Source organism: Antechinus flavipes, chromosome 1 (genome assembly GCF_016432865.1).
Source record: "Antechinus flavipes isolate AdamAnt ecotype Samford, QLD, Australia chromosome 1, AdamAnt_v2, whole genome shotgun sequence".
NCBI lineage: Eukaryota > Metazoa > Chordata > Mammalia > Dasyuromorphia > Dasyuridae > Antechinus > Antechinus flavipes.
The window spans coordinates 504672859-504698556 of NC_067398.1; the positions used below are offsets into that span (position 1 = coordinate 504672859).

At 33.6% G+C, this 25698-nt stretch overlaps 1 protein-coding gene across 1 annotated transcript in view; it reads right to left on the reverse strand.

Annotated features, from left to right (window-relative positions):
* L3MBTL4 (L3MBTL histone methyl-lysine binding protein 4) overlaps nt 1-25698 on the reverse strand; it is a 503358-nt gene that overhangs the window by 288012 nt on the left and 189648 nt on the right. Inside the window, exons 6-11 of the mRNA XM_051970424.1 lie at nt 21088-21192; nt 18831-18966; nt 16657-16748; nt 11269-11423; nt 10145-10221; nt 4321-4406 (exon numbers count right to left, since the gene is read on the reverse strand). Coding sequence (XP_051826384.1) covers nt 4321-4406; nt 10145-10221; nt 11269-11423; nt 16657-16748; nt 18831-18966; nt 21088-21192 — 651 coding nt within the window. The remainder of the gene's footprint in view (nt 1-4320; nt 4407-10144; nt 10222-11268; nt 11424-16656; nt 16749-18830; nt 18967-21087; nt 21193-25698) is intronic.

Consider the following 25698-nt stretch of genomic DNA (forward strand, 5'->3'; position numbering starts at 1 on the left):
AGTAATCACACAATTATCTAAGCAATCTTAATGTATTGCTAGGATAATATTTTTCATGAATTTTTGTGGCTTTGAGAATAGAATACAGTCATTAGTCTGGTATTTTATGTACTCTCCCTATGGATGTATCTTATTCATTCTCCCTAAAACATAATGTGGTTTCTATCCTTATTTCCAGCTTTCTCTCATACAATTCTCCTTGAAGTATTTTTTACGACAGCCGCTAATCATTATTCTTGCCCTGTTCTTTTTCTTCTTTTTTCTACTGCATTGCCTGGAAAAGAGACTTCTTAATACTAAGTATCTGACCTTTTAAATCTTTCCCTTTCTTCTAAAACTAACTCACATCATCTCTTCCAAAAAGTCTTCTCTAATTCTGCCCATGGAGACAGTAATACTAAGACATTAGTATCAAAATACAGTTGTTGTTCAATTATTTTAGTTACATCTAACTCTTTGTGACCCCATTTGTGGTTTTCCTGGAAAAGATATTGCAATGGTAAGCCATTTTAAATTCCAGTTAATTTTATAGATTAGGAAATTGAGGCAAATAGAGTTAACTGGCAGAATTAGTGTCTTAAGCCATATTTGAACCAGGTCCTCCAGATCCAGGCCCAGTACTCTACTGCACCATCTCGATATCCATTAAAATATAAATGTTTATGAAAATTCTCCCCTTTTTTTCTAATTACATGTGTGTGGGACCAGATTTTCTTCATAGACTTGAACCAAAACAATCTATCACTAAGTGAATGCAGAAGCAGATTATGAGAATCCATCTGTCTTCTAAAAGTCAGACATTAGATTTGCAAAAATTATTTAAATAATGCCACTATTTTCTCAATTTATCTTTTGAAAAATACAGTTAATTGTCACCTAAAATGTATTTTTTCAATTTTCAAGTGAGTTAATAAATATTTTAAAACTTTAAATGTTTTAATTTCTAATGCAATAACTATGGATAAATAAAACAGATATAAACAAAAGTTTCAGTCCTCAGCTATTTATAAAAGTGTAAAGAGATCCTGAGGCCAAAAAGTCTGATCATTGCTAGAGTGATAAATATTGCACTGGACTTAGGCTCAGGAAGACCATGGGTTCAAATTACACCTGAAACCAATACTAGCTGTGCAACCTTTGTGATAGAGAGACAGGATCATGACCATTTGATCAAGAATCAGCAAAATCATCATGGGAAGTAAGTGGTGATGAGAAAGAAGCAATATCAAGAAATAATAATGGGAGAGGGGCAACAATCTAGTTTGGAAGGAAAATATAAAAATGAAAGAGGCAGAATGAGAATAAGGAATAATCTAGTTTAGCTGGAATACAAATTTTACAAACAGGGTTAGAATGACATATGGTAGATATCTAGATAGGAAACAGATTGTAGAAGGTCTTGAATGTCAAGTTAAAGGATTTGTAATGTAATTCAAAGATACCAAAGGCTTTTGATTAAGATAAGTGATGGGACTGAAGCAATAAATCAGAAAAATCTTATTCAGTCCATTGCAAAGAACAAACAAGACATGTATCAGATTAGAAGAACAGAGCCTAGAAGGTACTTTTTGGATAAAAGTACAAACTAATTATTTATCTACCACATGGGTTGTTTTTAAAAGATAAATGCAAGGAAAAAGAAATGTAGTTAAAGAATCTTATCTTTTTTATTTCAAGATGATTCAGTATTCCACTGTCATCCCCACATTTAATGTTTAAATTTTGGTTATCTTTTCAGCAGTCCAGGACTTTAAATCTGGAATGTTCTCTCCTCCCTTGGATACTATGACACTATTACTTCTAGATTCTACTCCAATCTGTATGATTCTTTATATTTCTAAGATATCTATATATCTAAGATATCTAAGATTTACAGACTAGATTTCTCTCTTAAAGACCAGACCTTAAACCAAAATCAATCTGATTGTAATTGGCCACAAATAGGTCATAGCACAAGCCTCATTTGGTCTTTGAGTCCAGATCGACACAGATTGAATGTAAATACTAGTCATTTCTGCTTTGGCCAGAAACCATGAGGGTTTTCCCCTCCCAGATTAATTCATTTATTTACTTAACAGATTTTTGGGAGACTAGTCTAAAAAGGAAATTCTTTGCCTCAATTGCTACCCAAGCTTAATCACTGAAGGGATGCAACGTCAGTCAAACTAAGACCTGTTAAAGACCTTAGATTACAAAGGCCAAGTTCTCCCTTTGCATTCAGGGCCATTTCAATTCATCCTGATCTTTATCTTGCCACTGATCCCAGATGGCCCTGGAGGGGAAGGGGAGGCAGATGACCTTGCCCAATCTCCCTCACTTAAATCCCGTTCACCTGCTGGAATCACCTGTCATGGATCACCTCCCTGATATAATAATCCTCTTCTAGAATGAAGGACAAACAAAAACAACCTTTTACTGGATCGTTATTCTGACCACTAAACAGGGTTGTCACACAAAAGCTCTCCACTATATTTCCTCTTTTCTCAGTTTAGTTGGTTTGTGACTGCATCAGTTTTCATATAATTTGGTATATAGCCACCAACAATATATTTTCTAACTTATTTTAGATTGTCAATTGCCCACTGCCAACCTTCACTTGGATGTAATCACTTTTTTACTGGAAAGCCCACATTCCTTCAACAAATATCAATTTCTGTTAAGGACATTGTCATCTTTGTAATCATATAGATTCAGAAACTTGGAATCATCTCTGATCATTCCTTCTCTCATTATTCCTCATATTCAGTCAGTCATCAAGTCATCAATTCTGTGTTTAAAATGTCCACTAGAGTTATGACACTCTTTCTCCTCTTACAGTCATCACTCTAGGTTTTTTTTTGTTAAGTAGTTTTTCAGTTGTATACAACTCTTCATGAACCCATTTGCGATTTTCTTGGCAGAAATACTGGAGTTGTTTGCCATTTCCTTTTCCAGCTCATTTTACACATGAGGGAACTGAGGCTAATAAAGTAAGTGGCTTTCCCAGGATCTTAGAACTATTAAATGTCTAAAGCTACATTTGAACTTCCTAACTCCAAGCCTGGTGCATTCTACACTTTCTCCATTATCCCAAACCTTCATTAACTCTCCTTTAAATTGCTTTAGGCTTCCTAGAACCTCCTAAAAACACTCTGAATCTAGTTAATCCTTGCTCTTAATCCATCACCCATACATCTCAATTCCTAAAACAAAGATGTGACCACATTATTCCTCTACACTAGAGATTTTAGTGACCTCTTATTTATCCTCTAAGATAAAATACAAAATCTCCTGCTCCGCATTTAAAGAGCTTTGCCTTCTAGCTGCCAGGTACCTTTCCAGAATTATGTTGCAGAATAATGTCTCTATTCCAGGCAAATTCTCTTTTTGCTAATTCTTCTTCGTAGACAATACTATAGGTTTCATCTCTAGATATCAGGTCCCCATGGGTAAAATGCACTCATTTCTTACTTTTACCTAGTTAGACTTTATATTCAAAACCCAAAAAAGATGTCATCTGCTCTGGGACACTTTTTTGCCCCCAAATTAACATGCTGTCCTTTCTGAAATTACTGCTGTTGTTGTTTAGTTGTTTTTCCAGCTGTGTACAACTCTTCATGACCTCATGTGGAGTCCTGTTAATATAGACATTCGAGTAGTTTATCATTGAATTTTCCAGCTTATTTTAGAGATGAGGAAATTGAGAAAAAAAATTAAGGTTAAGTGAGTTCTCAGTGTCACATAGGTAATAAGTATCTGAGGCCATATTTGACCAAGTCTCCCTGACTCCAGGCCTAGAACTTTATTTACTATGTAATTAAGCAGTATACAAGCTTCATAGTCTAATACAACACACAAGTTCCTTGAAAGTAAGGACCTTGTAATTTTGGTTTGTATCCTTAGTACTCAACATATTGTCTTGAATATAGAAGGCAGGGAGTTTTCAAAAAAACCACTTTTATTGAAGTGAGTTGTTAAAACAGACTTCTTCAAGTTTGTCAGACAAAATTAAATAACATTATACATAATCAGCTTTAGTTTGGGTTTTTTTGTTTGTTTGTTTTTTGGAGAGGGAGGGGTGGGCTTGGGTCAGAATCTCTGATTCATCAGTGTAGGGAACTCTCAGGACAGACATGCACTCCATTAAAGCACATCAGCAACCCTATACTTATACTCTTAAAAATTATAGTTATACTCTTAATTTATACTAAAGTTTAAATAATATTTAATATTTAACTAAATAAATTAATACTTATAATGCTTAGAAATTTGCTTAGGGTATGGACATTTATACATACACAAACATATATAACACTCTCCTATATACATACACACACTAACCATTTTAAAAGCTTTAACTGGTACGGCAGAAGATTGGGTAGCTTCCAAGTAGTCTGTCCAAGAAAAATTTTCTGGATCAGGATGACCTATAAGAGAAGGAATGAGAGAAAAGAACAATGATCATGAGACCATTGAGCCATTAACTTTTTTTACGTGTACTACATAATATTTAAAACAACAGTAGCTAATAATGACATAATTATTCTTTAATCCAAATAACAGTGTTATAATGATGTAAGTAGAGAAGTGGATAGAGCACTGCGTCTGGAAGTCAGAAAGATTGGAATTAAAAATCTGGTCTCATAAAGAAACTACATGACCCTGAGCAAATTGATTAACCCCATCTGCCTTAGTTTTTTCAACAGTAAAATGGAAAATAACAATACCTATTTCTGAAATTGTTATAAGAATCAAATAAGATGACTTTTTTTTAAAGCACTTAGAACATTTCTCATTCATGCATTTTGTAACCAAAGGAAGTTTTAGGAAGAAGGGGATTTAACATTTTCCTCCTCAGAAAAAAGACCTTTGATATTAGACTTTAATATGATTTCAGCTCCATTTCTTATAAAGGAATTCAAGCTAAATTGTAAGCAAATTGGCTCCTTAAGATTAAAAAGGTTCCTGTCAGATTTGTGACAGTCTTCACTAAAAGATTTTGGAGAATACCACATGGAAGTACATTAATGGAAATATAAAACTTCTTTATGCTTATGACTTAAGTTCTTTAAAACTGACCTATTTTTCCTTAAGTTATTTTATCTCAAATCTAAAAGAACTGAAATATTCACTAAGGGAAAGCACATGCTGTTCTACTTTCAAATTCTGTAATTGCTCTCAAAAGAACAATTAGCTATAAGCTGTGACTGATAAAGCAAATATATTTTTCTGACAACAATGTAATTGCAACTATAAAATATAATTTGATATAAAAAATCCATAGGCTTAAAATTATGACAGGAAAACTCACTGACTTTTAGGAAAATAACTATAGTTAGAAAATCATTCATTCAAAGATTTTAAAAAGAAAATAACTAATGTGAACATCGCCTAATCTTTTTTATGAGTTACACAAGTCAAGAGAAACAAAAAAGGCATGATTCAGGCAATTTTATTCTAAGCAATCATTTAAAAGACAGAGTTTGAATGATAATATGGTAGAAAAAATAAGATAAAAATTCCTCCTTCAATAATTTTTGGGATGCTTTTTGCCATTTTAGAAGTATATCTTATACTTTTCTATAAATTCATCTAGATCAGCTGAGATGTGATTTTATTGCATTCCATTCAATTCAACAAGACTGTTTTAAGAATCAACCTATAAAAAAAGATGGAAAAAAAGCCTGTTGATTTTAATTCTATCATGTCATCAAGAGTTTTATATTCAACTAGAAAATAAAACATATAAAAAACATCATTTGGGTTTGAATAATAAAAAAAATTGCTACAAACTATTACCTAATCTTTGGAACTGTGATGGATTTTACCATTTAATCAGAAAACCAGAGATATAAGTTTAAAATCTAGCTCCACCAATTACTTCTTATATGACTCTGGTCAAGTTTACTCATATCTCTCTGATTCTCAGCTTTCTCATCTTCAAAATGAAGAGGATGAACTAGATGACCTTCTAAAATCATGATCCATAATCAAGGGGGGATTTTGTGCAAATGTCAGGGAACAGATTTCAAACTTATTCCAATGAATCAGCCAAATGTATAAATGAATCCAACTGTCTTTGCCCTACATAAGGATTTTCAGATTATCATAACTGTCAAGTCTCCAATTCCTTCAAACTCAGGGGAATAGCTCAAATCCCTGTTAAACGGAGGATTGTTTATCCTTATTTGGGAAGACTGAATTGGACACTGGCTTGAGATAACCTTCTCTGTGCAGGACTAAATAGAATGTGATATGACAAATGGAAAGGTTCTCATCATGGTATCAAATGCCATAAGAAAACATGAGTTCTTAGCAACAAAGGGTAACAGCAAAGGATATTTAAGAGTAAATTAAGACTCAAGGACACCATTTCTAGGCCTTATCCTTAGGCAAAGGAATCCAAGAACAACATTTATAAGCAGTTTATGATAAAGTGAACTCTTAAGACCAGAAACATAATAGGCATTTTCTCCAATATTTCCAACTGCTAAGAGAGAAAAAGAAGTTTAAACTATGAGAAATAGCAAAAATCAAAGAAATAGGGAAATTATTTGTTGCCAGTCTTCTCAAGTTAAGTATTTATTAAGCTCTTTCTTATTATATTCAAGGTGTCATAGATAGAGTAGACAGAGTACTGGCCTGACATCAGGAAGAATAATTTTTCTGAATTCAGATCTGATCTAGCTGTATGACCCTGGACAAGTCACTTAGCTATGTCAGTTTCATGAAGAAAAGAGAAAATCATTCCAGTATCTCTGCCAAGAAAACCCCAAATGGGGTCATGGAATATTGGACATAACTGAAAAAAGACTTAGTAATTATACAAGGCATAAATCTAGACACTAAGGATATGAAGAAAGGAAAATTTTTTAAAAGTCTGCTCTCAAAGAGCCCAGAATCTAATGAGGGAGACAGCATGCAAACAGCTCTACACAAATAAAATGATAAATTTTAGATTATCCCAGAGAAGGCCTCCACATTATGGAGCATTTTCACATTATCACAGAGGACTAATTAATTCATTTCAGCATCACATGTAGCTTCTACAGTAGCTCAACAGTATACTGGGGCAGCAGAAAGAGCACCGTACGTAATTTCTGATTGTAAAATATGGGATATTGATTTGCATCCTGACTCTGCCACCGTGAGACCACCTATATGACTACAATAAATAAATAAGCATTTTTTAAACACCTACTGAGTTGCAAAGCAAAACTGTAGTAGCTCCAAAGAAATATGAGATGATCAGATTCAGAGACATCTCCTTCCCAAATGACCATTTGTCACACACACTATTTGTGTCTGGCTTTGTGACAGAACCTTTCAGCTCCAATTGGTCTGATCAGCCACAGCTGGACACACTGTACACTCACCCCATCATGTCATGTCATCTTTGAGTGCAAATGACAACTACCAACAGCTAACTATGTGAGGCAGACATGCAAGATGCTGGGATATAAAATACAGTGAATGAAACAATCCCTACCTGCAAGACTCTGTGGGCCTCAGTTTCCTGATCTGTAAAATAAGAGGATTAAACAATATGACCTTTAAGGTCTCTACAAGATCTAAGAATTTATTAGTATTCTCCCTTTCATTTCCTACACAATTATTTAGCATCTCAGTCGGTCTCTCCCTGACTTTTTCTTAAACTGTTCTTAGCTTAAGAGTGTTTTACAACTGAGGAGATACTGAAAGGCAAGGGGGACCTTGGACATGAAGATCCATAAGAATGGGAGGAGGAGAAATTTCTCTGCCTTTTCTTTGTCTGTTATTACCAATTGATTTCGATAGATTATATATCCTTTTACTCAGCTGCCAGAAAGAAGTTTTTCTTTTCTTCAATATTGCAATACTGCTTCAGTACTGCAAGGTATAGTAATGGCCAGAGCCAATAAACAATGCCTTGTGATTGCCAAGTAGGCATAGAAGATAGAAACTGTACATTTGGTGCAGTTTTTATTTTTATTTTTTAACCTAAAATTCTGTGGAACCTTAGAGAAAAGTTTCCAATTTATCTCAAACCAAACTACGGTATAGTGGTTAGAGAAATGAACCAATCCTCCCCCTCAGTGGTATAAAACTAAGTTAAACTCAATAATTTATTCATTTTCATAAGTCATTTTTTTATTTTTATTTTTCACATTTTATTATTCACATCCCTCCAGGGCTCTAGAGTTTATGCAATGTCAAGATTTCCCCCCGTCATTCTGCCCTTGGCTCATGAGACTACTGGTGGTGACTTTGTTTCTATACATTTAATGTTATCAAAACTATTTCTAGATTTTCTCACTGCTGAGAGATGAGAATGATGGACTTCAACTCAAGTACCAATTTTCATCCCCTAGAGACAATAAGAGCAATGTGAAAAGAGCAGAAAGGGTATAGTCATCAGTACTGAAACTGGAAGGAATATCTTGCTAACTCCAAGTAGAACAACTATGTATATTTTGAGATCTGACAAAATTGTCAGCTCATCTTAAAGTGGATTATACTAAAGTTAGCTTTAGCCATTTTTTTTTTTTGCAGAGATACAGGACAAGGGACTCAGCATAATCTTGGTTTTATCTAAATCAGATTGTGTAAATAATTACTTGTCTTAGAAGATCCTCCTTAGCACATGTAACAAGCTTAAATATCTTCAATTTCTTAGTGAATAGCCATTTTTTATAGACTCCTTAGAATTACAAAGTGAACTTTTGGATGCGTTCTGGATATTTTTAGAACAGTATGTCGACCAGAGAACAGTTGATACAGGATCTGTATTTAAATTAAAAGTTACATTTCCCTCCATGAACCATTATTTAAATTCCATGCTAAAATTAAATAGATAGCTAACATACACAACTCATTTTTTGTTGTGTGTCAGATGCAAAAATGGCAGAGGAATTAATGGATCATTTCTTCAAGGGATTCTTGATAATGCTATAAAGTGTCAACTCTTTGATCAACATTGTAGCCTTTGAGAGACTTCTCAATGTAGTTAAGCCCTTAAGAGAATTCTAAATTATCTTGGTGAATTGAGTTTGAACTTTTATATCCAGGTTCATTGGATCATAGATTTAAAATTAAAAGGGTTATCAGAGGTCATCTTGTACAAATATTTCCTTTACAAGTGAGGAAACTGAGATCCAGAGAGGTTAGATAAGTAGTTTATGGGCACAGAAATAGCAAATATTTCAGACAGGATTTGAAGCCAGAGTCAGTGCTATTGTATCACTTGGATCCTCTTCTTCTAAATTTCCATATATTATAATGTAAATGATATTGCTACCAACACCAATTTGGACAGAATAAGGTATTTGTGTGAATACACAATAAATTATAAAATTAATTGTTTTAATTTACAACTGCCTAGATATTATATCAAGATGACTATTTAATTTACTAAATGATAATAATTTACCATTATATCACTTAAAATTTTCCTTAAGGAACCTTATTACAGGTCATATTATTATACCCTTTGTCTGTTGTTGTTCAGTGATTTCAATCATGTCTGACTCTTTGTGAACCCATTTGGATTTTTGTTTTTTGGCAGAGACACTGGGGTGGTTTGCCATTTCCTTCTCCAGTTTATTTTACAGATGAGGAAACCAAGGCAAACAGGATTAAGTAACTTGTCCAGAGTCACATATGCAGTAAATGTCTGAAGCTAGATTTGAATTCAGGAAGATGAGTTTTCCAGATTTCATGATTGGGACTCTATTTACAACACTATTTCCATTTTAAAGAAATGGACATAAAGGGTCAGAAGGATTTGCCAAGAGACATGTATCAAAAAATTATTAAGTGTCAAAGGTAAGATTCAAATCGTTGGTCTTCAGATGCCAAAGTCTCCTTCTTCTTCCAATATGTCATCCAGCAGATCTCACAAAATTTCACATGCAGCAGGGTCACTAGTTGAAGCACTGCTTATTTTAAATGACTTTCTACTTTATCCTTACAATCTCCTAATTGGCAGAAAGATGGGAGTGGAAGTCTTTAAAGGGAGAATAGAAAGATTTTAACCTTACTACTAAAGAGAGTAATTGATACTGTTACATTTTATTCTCTTTTTTTGTTGCTGCTAGAATTCACTTTGCAAATCCCAAAATACACATTTAAGTTTACCATTCATACTGTGACTATGGTACAGATAAAAAAAAAAGGATCCACTCACCTTGGGGTGCTATCAGAGTTCTGGCATTTTTCTGACACCATCCAACCGGCTGAATAAAAGGACTATACATATCACACCTGCCAAAAATACATATAATACTCTAAATAAAGCATTCTTCTAATTAAAACTAGAGAAAGAGTTCAAGATTGATGATGGATATCAAGAGCAATTATCTTGAAATGAGAGATGATCAAAAATAGCTTTATGTATGTCACTTTGTATTAAACATTTTCTAAGTCAAATAACTGTGTCTTAGTATGCCAAAACTTATTTGGAGTCTCACAAATCCTTATATAATACAAACCACTAAAATACCATCCTTTCCTTAAACCTATACTTTATATGATACATTCATTTCATTTTACATTCATTATGCAATCAAAATTTGTACAGATTCAGTCATTTTCAGAAGGAGTTTTTTCCTTATATATTACATTCTGGGAAAGAGTGCTAGAAAAATATTTTAATGACAATTTCTTTCTTATTTAGGGTTGTAACTCAGAAATACCATCCCTTCTTTTTAATGGTATGTTAGCTTAATGTCATTGTATAATCTATGTTTTTTGCTTTCTTTAAGTTTCTGAAGATCTCAATATCACTTATTTTTGATCTTCCCTAACAAGGAGCAGAAGTATTTTTCAAAATCTGGTAGAATAATGAAATGAAACTCTAGAGTAATTCCTTTAGAAAAATATCCTCTTTACTGACTAGATAAAATGTAGCAATATGATCTAAATTATACACACTAATTTAAATATAGCACCATTAAATAATCTATCAAGCAGCCAATTTCTCCCACGTTTCTTTTGCCACTGAGTATTCAACTCTATTTGAATGTAGATCACATTTGATCATCTTTACCAGTAAAATGGAGTACTGTTGTGTCTCACTAAAAACTTCACAACATCTGTGCAACAGGCTTAATGCACTGGCTTTTAGTGTCTCACTAAAAACCTCACAACATCTATGCAAAGGGCTTAATGCACTTAGAAGGGTAGCTGACCTCTCCTTACCAGCCTAAATAGCTCCCAAATTGGTGGGAGGAACCCATCATTCTCTCATACTCCCAATGCATAAGTGGGAAGTCACAATATTTTAGATTAACAAGGACACAAGTTCCTTACCAATAATCGTAGCTGTCATCCCAGTTGTCAAAGTGTACAAGTAGGCGATCCCCAACTATATCTGCAATAGTGGCCACACACACTAAGGAAGGGTTCTTCCTGTCCACTGCTTCCAGCTTCATTCCTACCTGAAATTCTTCTGCTGGAGTTCCAATCTAGTAAAGCATCCACATGAAAATGATTTTTTTAATGAAAGAAAACCTAATTAATACACATATACACACACAAATTTAATTCCTGCTCCATTCCATCCCTTTCCCTCTGGAATAGGGTAGACTGTTCAAGCAAAGACTCTACAAATAGGCTAGTATATCATATAGAGTTATCATAGCATTTATTATATGATTTTCTTGTGCTAATCATAGTTAGCATTTCATAGCACTTTGAGGTTTGCAAAGCACTTCAAAAGTATTCTGTTTTATCCCAACAAAAATTCTGGGTAGTAGATACTACTATTATACCCATATTATATTATTATATTTTATACAGATGAAGGAGAGAATATGTGACTTGCCAGGGTAATTAAGGTGTTAAACTAGATTTAAAGTCTGTCTGCTTTCATTATATCTACTGGACTACTGAACCATGGTGGGTTATTTTTTTCTTTTACTTAATTCTCTATTCTTGAAGTTTTTATTCAAAATTAGATTTTAAAAATAACTTATTTACTGAATACAATAGTGGATTAAAAAAAACAATAGTTTTTTCAACTATAACAAAAGTTGCAAAATATATAAAGCATGTACTCCAATCATTTCAAAACAAAAGATAAAAATCTGACCCCTTGTTCTTGAAAATTATATGGACTCCTTCAAAATTTAAACAGTACATCCAAAAATTAATTGGAAAGTTTATAGCCTTTGCTCATGGCTAGAATTCATTTTCAGGTTTCAGCAGGACATACTTTACCTGCATGCTAGCTTTATGCCCAGATATTAAACTGCAAAAGTAATTTCCAAAAATGACTTTAACAACATAAATGCCATTTCTGAATTTTAAGGTTCCTGAAAGACATTGGGCATTGAAAGCAAAAAGAAGCTCTCTGCACTGAAGGATTCCTGAATATTCTCACCAATTTTTAAAAAGCCCTATGAGATATGTAGATATTAATGTCTTCATGCCAAAGGGAACTGATGCACAAAGAATTGAAATGTCTACAAGCAAAGATGTCTGCTAGTTGGAAACTGAACCAAAAGAGAAACTTGTTTTCTTCATTTCCTATATGTACTATTTATGCTAGGCCATTTAGTCTTTAAAGCAAGGGAGCCAGTAGTAAAGCCACTGTCACCAGAGTAGAAGGCTGGCATTGTAACTTACCATTTCCCTTCTTACCACTATGGGTTTTAAAGGCAGCAGAGAAATTATAAATCATGGAAAATCCTACCCACCACCTCACAGAATCTGTTCTCTAAATATACAAAATTTGGTTGATCTTTTCTCTTTCTCTTTGATTCATAAACAGATTCTTCTTCATTTCAAGTATCTGTCCAAGGCATATATGTACTAGTAGACTAAATGGGCTATCCACTCAACTTCATGTCAAAATCTGGGTAATAGGCATTCGTTGTAAGATCCTGCTATTGTTATTTTTAGTTTTTTTATAAGCCCATTGGGTTTTCTTGGCAAATACTGAAGTAGTTTGCCATTTCCTTCTCCACCTCAGTTTACTGAAGATGAGGCAAACAGGGTTATGTGAATTGCCCAGAGACACAAAACTAGTGAATATCTGAGACCAGATTTGAACTCTGAAAGGTGAGTCCTACTGATTCCAAGCCCAGCACTCTATCCACCATACCACCTATCTGCTCCTTCTGTTGGATTCTACAACTTTAGTAAGATGATAGTGTCCTTTAAGGGACATAATTAGAGAGACCCCCATTGATAGTAAACTTTTTCCATGATATAATTTGCTTAGGACATTACTAACACTTTGATGAAGAACATATTTCCCTACTTTCTACCTTGTTGATTAGTGATCATTGGCAGATTGCTGAACAAAACTGTTAATGGTGATTGCATCTGTCTAGGAATCTTGATGTAGGCATAGAAGGCACAATGTTAGAGGGGAGAGTTCTTAAGGCTGTGTTTTGCTACTCTAGAATGTCAATTTATTTTTTATCTAGTGCACAATAAACACGATAGAATTTTATATTGTATAACCCTCTCAATTATGCAATTGGCTGTGGAAAATCATTTGCCAAATTCTGGCCTTTGTTTTTTTTATCAACTATATTCTCAGTATGTTCATGGGCCTATTGGTTTGCCAATAGATAAATAATTCTCATAAAGTCTTTATATGGAAAAGAAAGTTATATCACAAGGGTCAGTAATTATTAATACCTTCAACATCATCATTTTTGAATAATAAAGTAATCATGATCTTTTCTATATTTTAAATCATCTCTCCACCTTGAAATACCTTTAAAATAATTTTTTTCATTTATTTCCTAATTATAGTTTCTCCAACACAGACTGCACATACTCAGCAGAAATTTGACCTACAAGTTATTCTTGACTTTATCCTTTTAATTTCCATATCCTGATATGAGACATCTTATACCAATAGCCTCAATATAGTGCTTTTACTGACTGCTATTTCATTAAAGGCTCATTTTTCTTCTACAGGATTATGTTCAGCTTATCAATTTGGGAATCATTAAACAAAGTATGGTACCTGAATGTAATGGAATACTATTGTCGTAAAAAGATGAAATGGGTGATTTCAGGGAAAACTTTGGAAGACTTGCTATAAATTAATGTAAAAATAAAATAAGAACCAGAAAAATAACTTTTACTATAACTATGCTGTAAAAAAGACTTAAGAACTTAAGCTGATCACTGCAATCCTCAATCATGACTTCAAAGGACTAATATGAAGCATGCTACCTCCTTTCCTGTCAAAAAGATGATTAAATCAGAATACTGAAGGAAATACTTATTTTTAGATATGTCTAAAATTTATTTGACTTGCCTTTGCATATCTGTTATAATGTATGCTTTGTTTTATTTTTAAAGAGAGGAGAAGTGGGCAAGAAAGAGAATATATGCTTATCAATTTTTTTTAAAAAAGAGACCAGAAATAGTGAAAAATTTTCAGCCTGAGTTCATTAGGTTCCTGACTCTTCCAAAAGTGGCCTTTCCTCTCTTAATCCTGCCTTTATTGTGTTGCGTAATGTTTGCCTTCCCATTAAATATACTAGGTATCAAGAAGGAAGATGTAAACTGACTTGTGTTTGAGAGCATTTTCTAGATCTTTATAAAATCACTCAACTTCTTCAACCTTTGCAATGGCTTCTGATGCAAAAGCTACAATAATCTTCAATAGAATCATTTTTCTTTTACTTATGAGTTGATTGGTGGTTGTCCTTCATTCTCAAAGACAATTAAAATGACTTCCCTTGTTAAAATCAAGGTATAGTGTTTCTGACTATGGCTGATCAGATCAGTATAATCTCAGGCTGCTCTTCCACAGGTCGGGCACACATAGACTATGTGAAGGTTTGAGGTGGATTCTCTAAATTTGTGCATCCCATATTTCTTTTGAGCTACTTTATTTCTGCTTTGCTCAGAGAGCACAATATCTTCTTTGATAGGGTACATCAGCTTGGGCAGTTTTTTGCCAGCTTTTCCCATGTCATGCTATCTCCTCCAAAGTTCTTCAGAGTGACCTTTAGTGAGCCCTTGTATTGCTTCTTCTGACCATCTCATGATCCCTTATCTTGTGTGAATTCTCCATAAAATAGTCTTTTATATAAACATATTTTGGGCATTCAAATAATGGGATCAGCCCATCAGAGGTGCACTCTCTGCAGTGGAGTTGGGACACTTAACAGTATAGCGTGAGAAAGGACCTTTGTGTCTGGTATTTTGTCCTGCCAGGTGATCTTCAGAATTTTCCTAAGACAATTCAAATGGAAGCAAACTCAGCCTCCTGGCATGGTGCTTGAATACTGTCCAGGTTTCACAGGCATACAGAAATCAGGTCAGCACAACGGCTCTGTAGATCTTCAGTTTGGTAGTCAGTCTAACACATTTTCTCTCCCACACTTTCTTCAGAGAATTCCAAATGCTGAACTAGCTCTGGAAATATGTAGGAGTACAAGACCAGAGAACCAAATATTCTATGTAATGATATTCTTGATGCCTTTGGAGACATCCTAGACATCAGAGAGTTGGAAGGAACCTTAATAGTCATCCAGTCCAAATTTGTCATTTTACAGATGAGGAAACTGAGGGCACAGTGATTAAATGTCTTATCCCAAGTCAAAGTAGGAGGATCAAGATTTAAACATTGGTACCTCACATCTAAAATCATCATCCATAGTTTACCACCCAAAGAAAGCTTCATAGATAACTCCTTTATTTGCCCCTTCAAAGAAAATGCCCAGTTTTCCATGTCACTGCAAGTTAATTTTGTTTTATGATTTCGGTTATTATAATATTAACATTGATGATTTCTGGTTCCTGTAGTAGCATATGCTCTTTGTTACTGAAAACAGATCTTGCATTCTGAAATCTAGAAGTCAAATTAGTATTTGGAGCCAGTCTATGAACTGATTATAATTGTTCTCTGATCTCTTTTTTCCTCTACCTCTAATCATGAAGATTACCTAGAAGAAAGGAATATTTCGAGCTTTTCAGTTTTATGGATTCATTTCATTACCTAGTATTCAAACTGCTGGCAAGTTTGGAGACTCTTTAGGCAATGACAGTCCTTGGAGAAAAGAAACAGACAGTGGCAGTAGGAAGTCATCCACTCAAAGGGAAGAAAACTATGCTAGTTTTTATGATATTAAACATATTAAAGCTTTTCTAAATATAATTGTTTCTATCTGAAAAATCTGCAGTAATTTAAAAAAACACAGAACTCATAAATAGGTCAATTTGCAGTATGACTTTTTGGGAATGAACACATTTTGAAATGAGACCTTTAATTTAAAAATATTGTCAAATGTAATCCCTTTTACTTATAGCTCATTTATTTTCCATATTTAAATTATTCTTTTAATAAAAACGGATATCTGCCCAAAGAAATACATGGTTTTTAAATCAGAGAAAAATAAATGAAAGACATAAAAATTAATTCTTAAGCAATCATCAATAGAGGCACTAATCAATACAGGGAAGAACAACACTGAACACCTGGGATTGAACACTGATTCTGAACACTTACTGTGTATGTATATTATGTTTATATGATAATTTATGACCACAAAAAAAGTTTCTGAATTTGTGAACCTTGACTTTATCTGTAAAATGGACCTAAGCATGACAAGGGCTTTGTATACATTATGGACTATGTGTTATATATTATAATGACAATAATGCAAAATAATTAGGAAAAACTGTATTTAAAAAGTAACCTGATATATTAAAGTAGATACTTACAATACTTCTCCTTAGGAACAATTTCTTGGGAGCATTTTGAAATTTGGAGGTCTTCAAGTTGTCCATACAAGTAACCTTGTCCTTTTTGTAACCTAATGGAAAAGAAAATTCCTATAAATACTCACCAGATATACAGTTAATAGATTAATAATTGTTGTTTTCATTCTTTTTTTAAAAATCTTCTTGCATTTATTTCTCTGAGATGAATGACATCTATGGATTTATCTATTAGGCATCTCAAGTCTCTAATGCATTCAAAGAAAACCAGTCACCCTAATTTTCTTCACATACAGAAATCATTTTCTACTACAAATCAATCAGTCCTGAGTCATTAGATTTCCAAACCAATCATCAGATAGTTCTCAAAGAGAGAGAAGGATATGATGACCATCATGGAGGCTTCTCAAAATACTAACAGATCCCATCAAAGAGTTGAACCTAGCTGTTTGCAATCATTCAGAAAATCAGTGCTGTTCCCATATCACCATTGCCCCCATCATCATATCAGGAACAGTATTAATTGAATTGGTTTAACTGGGTAATTAATTTCCAGTTCACTATCAAGTGTCATGAGGAACTCCATTTCCCAGTTCCTATAGACCAGTTCTGAGAATCTAACTGGGGGTAAAAGAACTATAAAGATTTACATCCACAACAAGTCATTCTTCAGTTAATTCCAAGGGAAAGAATAGTCATCCAGGGTGTCTAGAAATCACAGGCTCCACTGAATTATCTAGTAAAAGGAGAGCTTTTCTGACAATTAATTGACCAAAAAGTAGGTCTGTACTTTTTTACATCCATCTGTAAACTTAGTGTTTACATCCATCTGAAATTTGCTTTAATCACTAGGAAATATGATATATTGGAAATTGTACTAGGCTCAGGAGACTCCTGGCTCTGACAATAACTAGCTGTGGGACTATGCTTAAGATAGTTAACCTATCTGAGTCTCCGTTTCCTCATCTGTAAAATAAGAGAACCAATATTGCAATAAGCACTTTCAGAACTTATTTTGAACAAAGTTCTTTGCACATCAAAAAACAATATATAAATAATTGTTCCTATTTTCATAAGAATAAAGCCGAGCCCAAGAAGGACCTAATTATATTTAGCTTGGTGTCATGACATTTATTTCATTATGTCTCCTTCGCATTATGAAGATGTATAACACAACCCCCTCATTTATTCAATTTTTAAAAATACAGCTGATGGCAATTTTTTGTATTTCTCTAATGGCTCATTAGAGAAACATTTTTCAAACAAATGGTTACTCACTATCAAAGAGCTTCCCAATAATGAACGCTGAATTTGGAGCATGAGATGGAGGATTTAGAACTGGAAGAGCTGAGAGCTTATCCAAATACTCTGGCCCTTTCATTTTGCAAATAAATTAAGTAAGATCCAGAGGACAAAAATGTCACTTGGCTATTAAACTGAAGGACTGAAATAAAAATCCAGATGCAATAAACTCTAAACTCACCACCTTCCACCTTGCCATTAGATTGTAAACTTACTGAGGACAGAGATTGTCTTGTTCCTCTTTTTGCATCCCCAGTGCCTGATAGTAGGAGCTTAATACATGCTTACTGACTGATTGCCTCTTTCTTCAGGTTGTTAAGGTCATAGAGTACTATATTTCCAATAACCTTGTATATGAAGCAGAAAATGGGTTATTATTCATGTTTTGCAAAACGAGGAAACTTTATTTCAAAGAGCTGAGTTGTTCTGACTGTGAGAAGAGTTTGTAAATATCAGAGCAAGGATCTCACCATCTCCTGACTCTTATGTCTAGAACTCTTTGTACAATATGAGAATTCATTAGGCTAAAAAGTCCTGGTGTCGGTTTCACAAATCAATGATAAAATTGGGTCCTTAAATCAAATGCATTCCTCTCAATACCCAAAGTGCTTGCTTGCTTTGTATCAGGTCACATCATGACAACATCCCAAGTGAAAACGTGTTGACATATTTGATGTTACTAAGCACATGTTTTGAAATAATTTATAATGATAATAACTGTTGAACACTGGATCTCCTTCTTATACAGACTTCTTTTCATCTTGAAAATTGTGATATGTTGGACTTTCATGCTCATGTTTTGTGAAATTTTGTTTAAAGGAAAACTGAAATAGCAGTCAACCACCTTTCCAATGGGTAAACATTTCCCCGCTTACCCTTAGGGACGTGCAATTCATGTTTGGTCTTTTCACACCACCCCACTGGGTGAATATCAGGGGAACCTGCATTGGTCCAAAAATCATAGCAGCTTAAATAGCCGTCAAAGTGAAGTCTTAGGCGATAACCACATACCTATAAAATGGGATGTGAGGAAATAACTGTAATTTTGTTTGCTTTATTTAAGACAAATGCAAAATTCACCAAGTAATAAATATATATTTCACCTTAAACATGGAAAAGTATCAGTGATATATTATTAAGGGCTATTCCCTTCTTTAAAAATAATTTGATTTTTTAATCTCTAGAATATAACTGAGATCTAACAGAATAATAGCTTTTCAAGGGCATGGACTATTTGGTTTTTTTTAATACTTGTAGTCCTGTTGACTAATAGAGTTTCCTTCTCATGCTAGTGGCTTAATAAATATTTGTGGAATTGAAAGCGATGTACAAAGCAAGCATGTACAAAAACTGTGTGTATTCTGATAGACACAGATATTATAAGTAGTACCTGTCTGCTAAGGTTGTAGAGTTGGGAGTCTTCTAGCAAAAGCCTTTCTTTTTCCTTAAACTTTGACGGAAACACTAAATTGAATATATCAAGCTTGTCTGCAGCACTGTCTCTAGTCCTTCTATGGTACATCTAATATAAAAAGCCCAAGGTTACCTAAGCTAAAATGCTTAAAACTCTCACATAAAGACCCAGAAATTTCAAATGCTGTGTTTAGTATTCAGTGATTCATACCCTCAAAAACAAGCTATTTCTTCTTTGTCCAAGCACTGTGTATTTGTGAATTTGACAAATAAATGAAGTTAGTAAAACAAATATGTTCTATATATTTAATACTATCGAAATTAATAAGCATAGAAAATCAATTAAAATGGAAAGATATGCATAAGTGAAAAAATAAAATTAGAAAATAATGCACACTGACTATTATTACTAAAAAATACATGCAAAATGAAGAAACCAGGGCAATAAATAACAATTATTAGTATGCTAAAGTTATTAATATGCTAAAGCAAGGGATCTCTTTTTAACATCCAAATTGATATTTACTGTTGTGATGATACTTTTTTTAAATTAAAAAACAACTATTTTCATTTTTAACAGTAAAATTTGTTTAGTAATTTTTTTATAAATCATTTATTAACATCACAAATTTTTCATATTTCAACAACATATTACTTTTCACATTTCTCATGAATTGAGCTTAAAGGATTAAAAAAATCCTCAAAATCAGTAGTCTAGGATTCACCTATGACTGTCATACCTTTAGTGAAAAATTCTCCCTAATTAGAGTAATATAAGTATGAGCAAAAACAAAAGTGTTTGTGGTGGTAAATGACAAGAAATTTTTAATTTTTAATTGGGAAGTAGTGTGGCATATGGCTTTGAAACTAGGAGAACCTATGTTCTGTCACATACTAGATACGCCAGTTCAGAAAAGCATTTAATCGCTACATGCTTTCCTAAGCCTTCCAGAGGTACAAACCTGCATCAGTAAAAAGACTTTCTTCATCTAAAAACATCCCATCCCAATGAACTTACAGGTTCTATTTTTATTTCTACACATTATAAAACATACATTCATCCACCTCTAATTAAAATAAATTTGAAAATATGCAACAGAAACTTGATGAAATCCTTTTCAACTTCAATCTAGCAATATCTGATAATACTTACAAAACTGATTATATCCATGGATTCTATGATATAATTTCTCAGATCTACAATCTAAGGGTCTACTAAAAATAGTATAATTTGTATAAAAATATTCACAGGTAATTTACTTCTAATGATGGAAAAACTAGGAAACAATCTCCATGTCAGTGGTAAGGATAGCTAAACAAACATACATCAATGCAATATAATAAAAATGAACTACTAACAATAATAAAATGAGAACTATAAAGAAACACGGAAATACATATGAACTAATAAAAGAATAATCTAAATGATATAAAATTAATAACTTTTTATATCTATAGAAAGAAGATAACAGGTGGGATAACAGAATTGGTATCAATATATTAAAGTATTCTTTTTAAAGTATAATTAATTTTAATTGTATGGTTTCATCGGGTTCTATTTAGGGTATCTTTGCTGAGATACTGTTTTAATGATATAAAATTTATATTAAAACACATTGGGATATTGCTTCAGTGCTGAAAACCCAATCCGTTATACTTTAGGAGTTTTATTTTAACTATTATGGAATAGTCAATGAAACTATAATAGACTTCTCTTACCTCAGCTACAGAGAGCACAAAGAATTTAGATGGATCTTGAGGGTCAATGCCTTCTAATCTCATTCCAATTTGAAAGCCATTTTCATGCTCAGGAAAGGACTGATCCTAGGGAATATTCAAAATACAGATAATTAATTAATTATACTTTAAAAGTGGGAAACCTTTGTACTACTTGTAAAATTCAGCAGTATGTATCTTTAAAAAGAAGTTTGTTGAAATTACTTAGGCAACATGATGGTACACTAACTTTAGAGTACTTCAAATCATCTCAGATTATAATCATTTTACATGTTAAAACAGAAGTTCCTCAGACTTTCTTTTGTAAAGAAGAGCCACTTCTTATTTCCATGAAATATTAAAAACAATGAGTTGGAGTTGGGAATTGGGAATGGACCCAATCTAGACATGGTGGCAGCTAGGTAGTGTGGGAAGTTATGTGGCTCAGTGGATAAAGTACTAGACCGAAAACCAAAAAGACCTACTTTTTGAGTTTAAATTTGGCCTTGGGCACTAACTGTGTTTTTCCGAGCCATTCATTTAACCCTTTTTGACTCAGTTTGCTAATCAGTAAAATGAGCTGCAGAAGGAAATGGAAAATCATTAAGGTATCTCTGCCTAGAAAATCTCCGCCATGAAAAGGCCTTCCTCACTGAAAAAACTTACCAAGTTGGCGAGTTCTTAATCATCTCACCTTTTCACATCGAATTAGTTGCCAAATCTTGTTATTCAGTGTCTTTTTCATTCTTATATTTATACTCACAGCAAACAGATTAATTCACATTTCTGTCTTTTCTCACCTAGACTATGGCAATAATCTAATTGATCTCCTGCATTCAGTCTTTTTCTTCTCCAAACAGTTTTCTGCATAGCTGCCAAAATAATCTTCCTGAAGGACTGTAACAAAGTCACTTCCTTGCTTAAGAATCTTAATTATTCTCTTTTGGTCTTAGAATAAAAAGCAAACTTCCCAGTTATTCATTCTGGTTCTAGCATTTTCCAGACATTTCAAATTTCTCCTCATGAATACAAACTGCATTTCAATCAAAATACCCTACTGCTATTTCCCAGACCCAAAGTTTTCATTTCCTCTCTATCCCTCTGCCTCCAATATACTCATTCTTCAAATTTCTTCACATTCCAAAACTCAATGGAGAGGGCACCTTCCATAGGAACCCTTTCCAGATTACCCTAGTTGTTAAGTTCCTCAAATGATCTTATACTTGGATCTATGTGTATATTGTACTGCAATCCCTTACACATATAAATGCTTAATGTATATTGAATTATATGTCTTTTTTTCCACTTCTAGATATAAGATCAATGTAAGATTGCAAGAGCCCATGGACATCACTATTAATAATAGGAGTAAGAGATAACAAAACTTCTTGTTGCAAAGAATTGTTTGATAGTGAATTAAACAGGTAGAAAACTAACTACTAGACTTAAAAGTCTTGAGTTTTAAAAAGAAGACAAATTTCTAGGAGAGAAAAATAGCTCTAAAAGAGAGGACATAAAATTATATTATAAAGCAGCAGTCATCAAAACCATGCAGTACTGACTAAGAAATAGAGTAGCTGATTAATGCATTAGGCTAAGTTGACAAGTCAATGACTATAGTAATCTATAATCTATAAAAACCCAAAAGCCCCTAGCTTCGGGCAGAAGAACTCATCATCTGACAAAATTACTGGGAAAACTGGAAATTAGTGTGACAGAAAATAGGAATTGACCCACAAATGACACCCTAAAACAAGAAAAGGTCAAAATGGGTTCATGATTTAGACATTAAGAATGATATTATAAGCAAATTAGAAAAAACAAAGGATAATTTACCTTTCAGATCTGTGGAGAAGGAAGGAATGTGTGGCCAAAGAAAAACAAGACTACATTATGGAATGCAAAATGGATTATTTTGATTATCTTAAGTTGAAAAGTTTTTGAACTAGCAAAACCAGTGTAGACAAGATTAGAAGGAAAGCAGAAAATTGGGGAAATTTTTTACATCCAAGGGTTCTGATAAAGACTTCATTTCTAAAATATATAGAGAACTGACTCAAACATAAAAATACAAGTCATTCTTCAATTGATAAATGGTGAAAGGATATGAACAATTTTCAGATGAAGAACTTAAAATCATTTTAGTAATATGAAAAAATGCTCTAAATCATTATTGATGAGAGAAATGCAAATTAAGACAATTCTGAGGTACCACTACACACCTCTCAGATTGGCTAAGATTAATAGGAAAAGTTAATGACAAATGTTGGAAGGGATGTGGGAGAATTGGCACACTAATACATTGTTTGTGTAATTGTGAATGAATCCAAGCCATGCTGGAAAGCAATATGGAACTATATTCAAAAAGTTATCAAACTGTGCAAACCTTTTGACCCAGCTGTTTTTCTACTGGGCTTGTATCACAAAAAGATCTTAAAGGAGGGAAAGGAACTCATATATGCAAAAATGTTTGTGGCAGCCCTCTTTGTCGTGGCAAGAACCTGGAAACTGCGTGGATGCCCATCAATTGGGGAATGGCTGAAAAAGTTTTGGTATGTGAATGTCATGGAATATTATTTTTCTGTAAGAAACAATCAGCAGGATGATTTTAGAGAGAGTTGGAGAGAATTACATGAACTAATGCTAAGTGAAATGAGCAGAACTAGGAGATCAACATACATGACAACAACAAGATTATACAATGATAAATTCTGATGGATGTGGCTTTTTTCAGCAATGAAGTGATTCAAGCCAATTCCAGTGGTTTTCTGATGCAGAGGGTCATTTGCAGGCAGAGATATTGTGGGGACCAAGTGTGGATCTCAACATAGTATTTTCACCTTTTTTGTTGCTGTTTTCTTGCATTTTGTTTTCTTTCTCATTTTTCTTCCTTTTTGATCTGATTTATTTTTGTGCACTATGGTAATTGTGGAAATATGTTCAGAAGAATTCCTCATGTTTAACATATTAGATTACTTACTATCTAGGATGGGGTGGGGGGAAGGGAGGGAGAAAAAAATTGGAAGACAAGGTTTTACAAGGGTGAATGTTGAAAACTAATCTATGGATATGTTTTGAAAATAAAAAGTTTTATATTAAATTCTTTTTTAAAAGAGAGAACAGATGTTCAACCAAACTGAAAAGGAGATTAGAAAGAAAATAAGCAAGTTGTTGATAAAATTCTCAACTACCTGCCAACAACAAAGTAACATCAAGAAAGAAGCAGGGTTCATTCTCTTTATTAAAATGAGCAAGGGAATTGGCATTTCCTAGAGCTTGGTAGTCTAAAAGTAGCAGCCTGGATTGCCTTGATTCCATAGCATCTAAGATGGCTCTGTGTGTAAATGCTCTTCTTCTCTCCTCTCTTTCCTCTGTCTTGATAGGATAATATATCCTTACACTGAGATGATCTTAAAAGTATTTTTTTCTCGTTTGCATTTCTGAACCTTCCTAAGATATGGGGGCATTCTGGCTAGATTTCTTTCTTAAGAATCATCTGATTCTAACTGGTCACCAACAGGGTTTAGACCAAAGTCCATTTGGTCACTGTTTGGGTCCTGATTGATTCAAATTGAATGTCAATAGCAGTCATTTCTGCTTTGGCCAGAAATCCCCCTACATTCATTCATTTATTTATTTAGTTTTTTTTAGACTAAGTGAAAGAGGAGATTCTTTACTTCAACTGCTACCTAGCCTTAAATTAAAACAGAGACCTATTAGACCTTAGCTCAAAAAGGCCAAGGTCTCCCACTGCACTTAGGGTCATTTCCGGTCATCTTGATCTATGTCTGGCCACTGGACCCAGATGGCTCTGGAGGGGAAAGTGAGGCAGGTGACCTTGCCCCAGCCCTCCCTCACTTAAATCCAATTCATTTGCATTTCTTGGCATCCCCTCTTTCATGTCACTTGGAGAACAAAGTCCTCTTGGAGAACAAAGGACAAATAACAACAGAATCACAGAAAAAATGAAATTCAGAACTAGGACAATGGAAAGCAACATTTCATAGATGAGGAAACTCAGGTTCAGAGAAGTAAAGCAGAACATTTAAAAAAATAAACTATTCCATTAAAAGTTGTTATTTTTATAAATGCTAAGATAGGGAAGATATTTGAATGTTAACACCATCAATTGTAAATTGCTTCCTGAAATGTTGATTTCCAACTGTCAAGCACATTTTTTATGCACAATCCAAAAAAAAAATTGGGAAGGCTGGGAAGTATCCTGGTCTATTCTTGGGCTATCATGGGGTACTTCCAAAAGAGGAAACTCCTTCTACCAATAAAAACAGCCTGGGTTGCAACTTATGGCCTTAGAAACTTTCTTGGACCACTACAAGGTTAAATGAATGCCCAAAGTCACAGTTAGTTAGTTATATGACTCAACAGGACAGTAACCCATGGTCGGTTTTCCTGTGAGGTCAGCTCTTTATCTACTCTGACCTGAAAATGTATATTCCTTTTCCCTAAAGATTGAAAACATAAGAATATGAAAGTAGTCTTTTCAATATATTCTGGTGATGAAATATGTAATGCTTATTTGTAGTCACATTAACCAATGAAAAAATAAGATGGTATAATGCCCATTTCCACCAAAGATAAACTCAATTTGAGTGA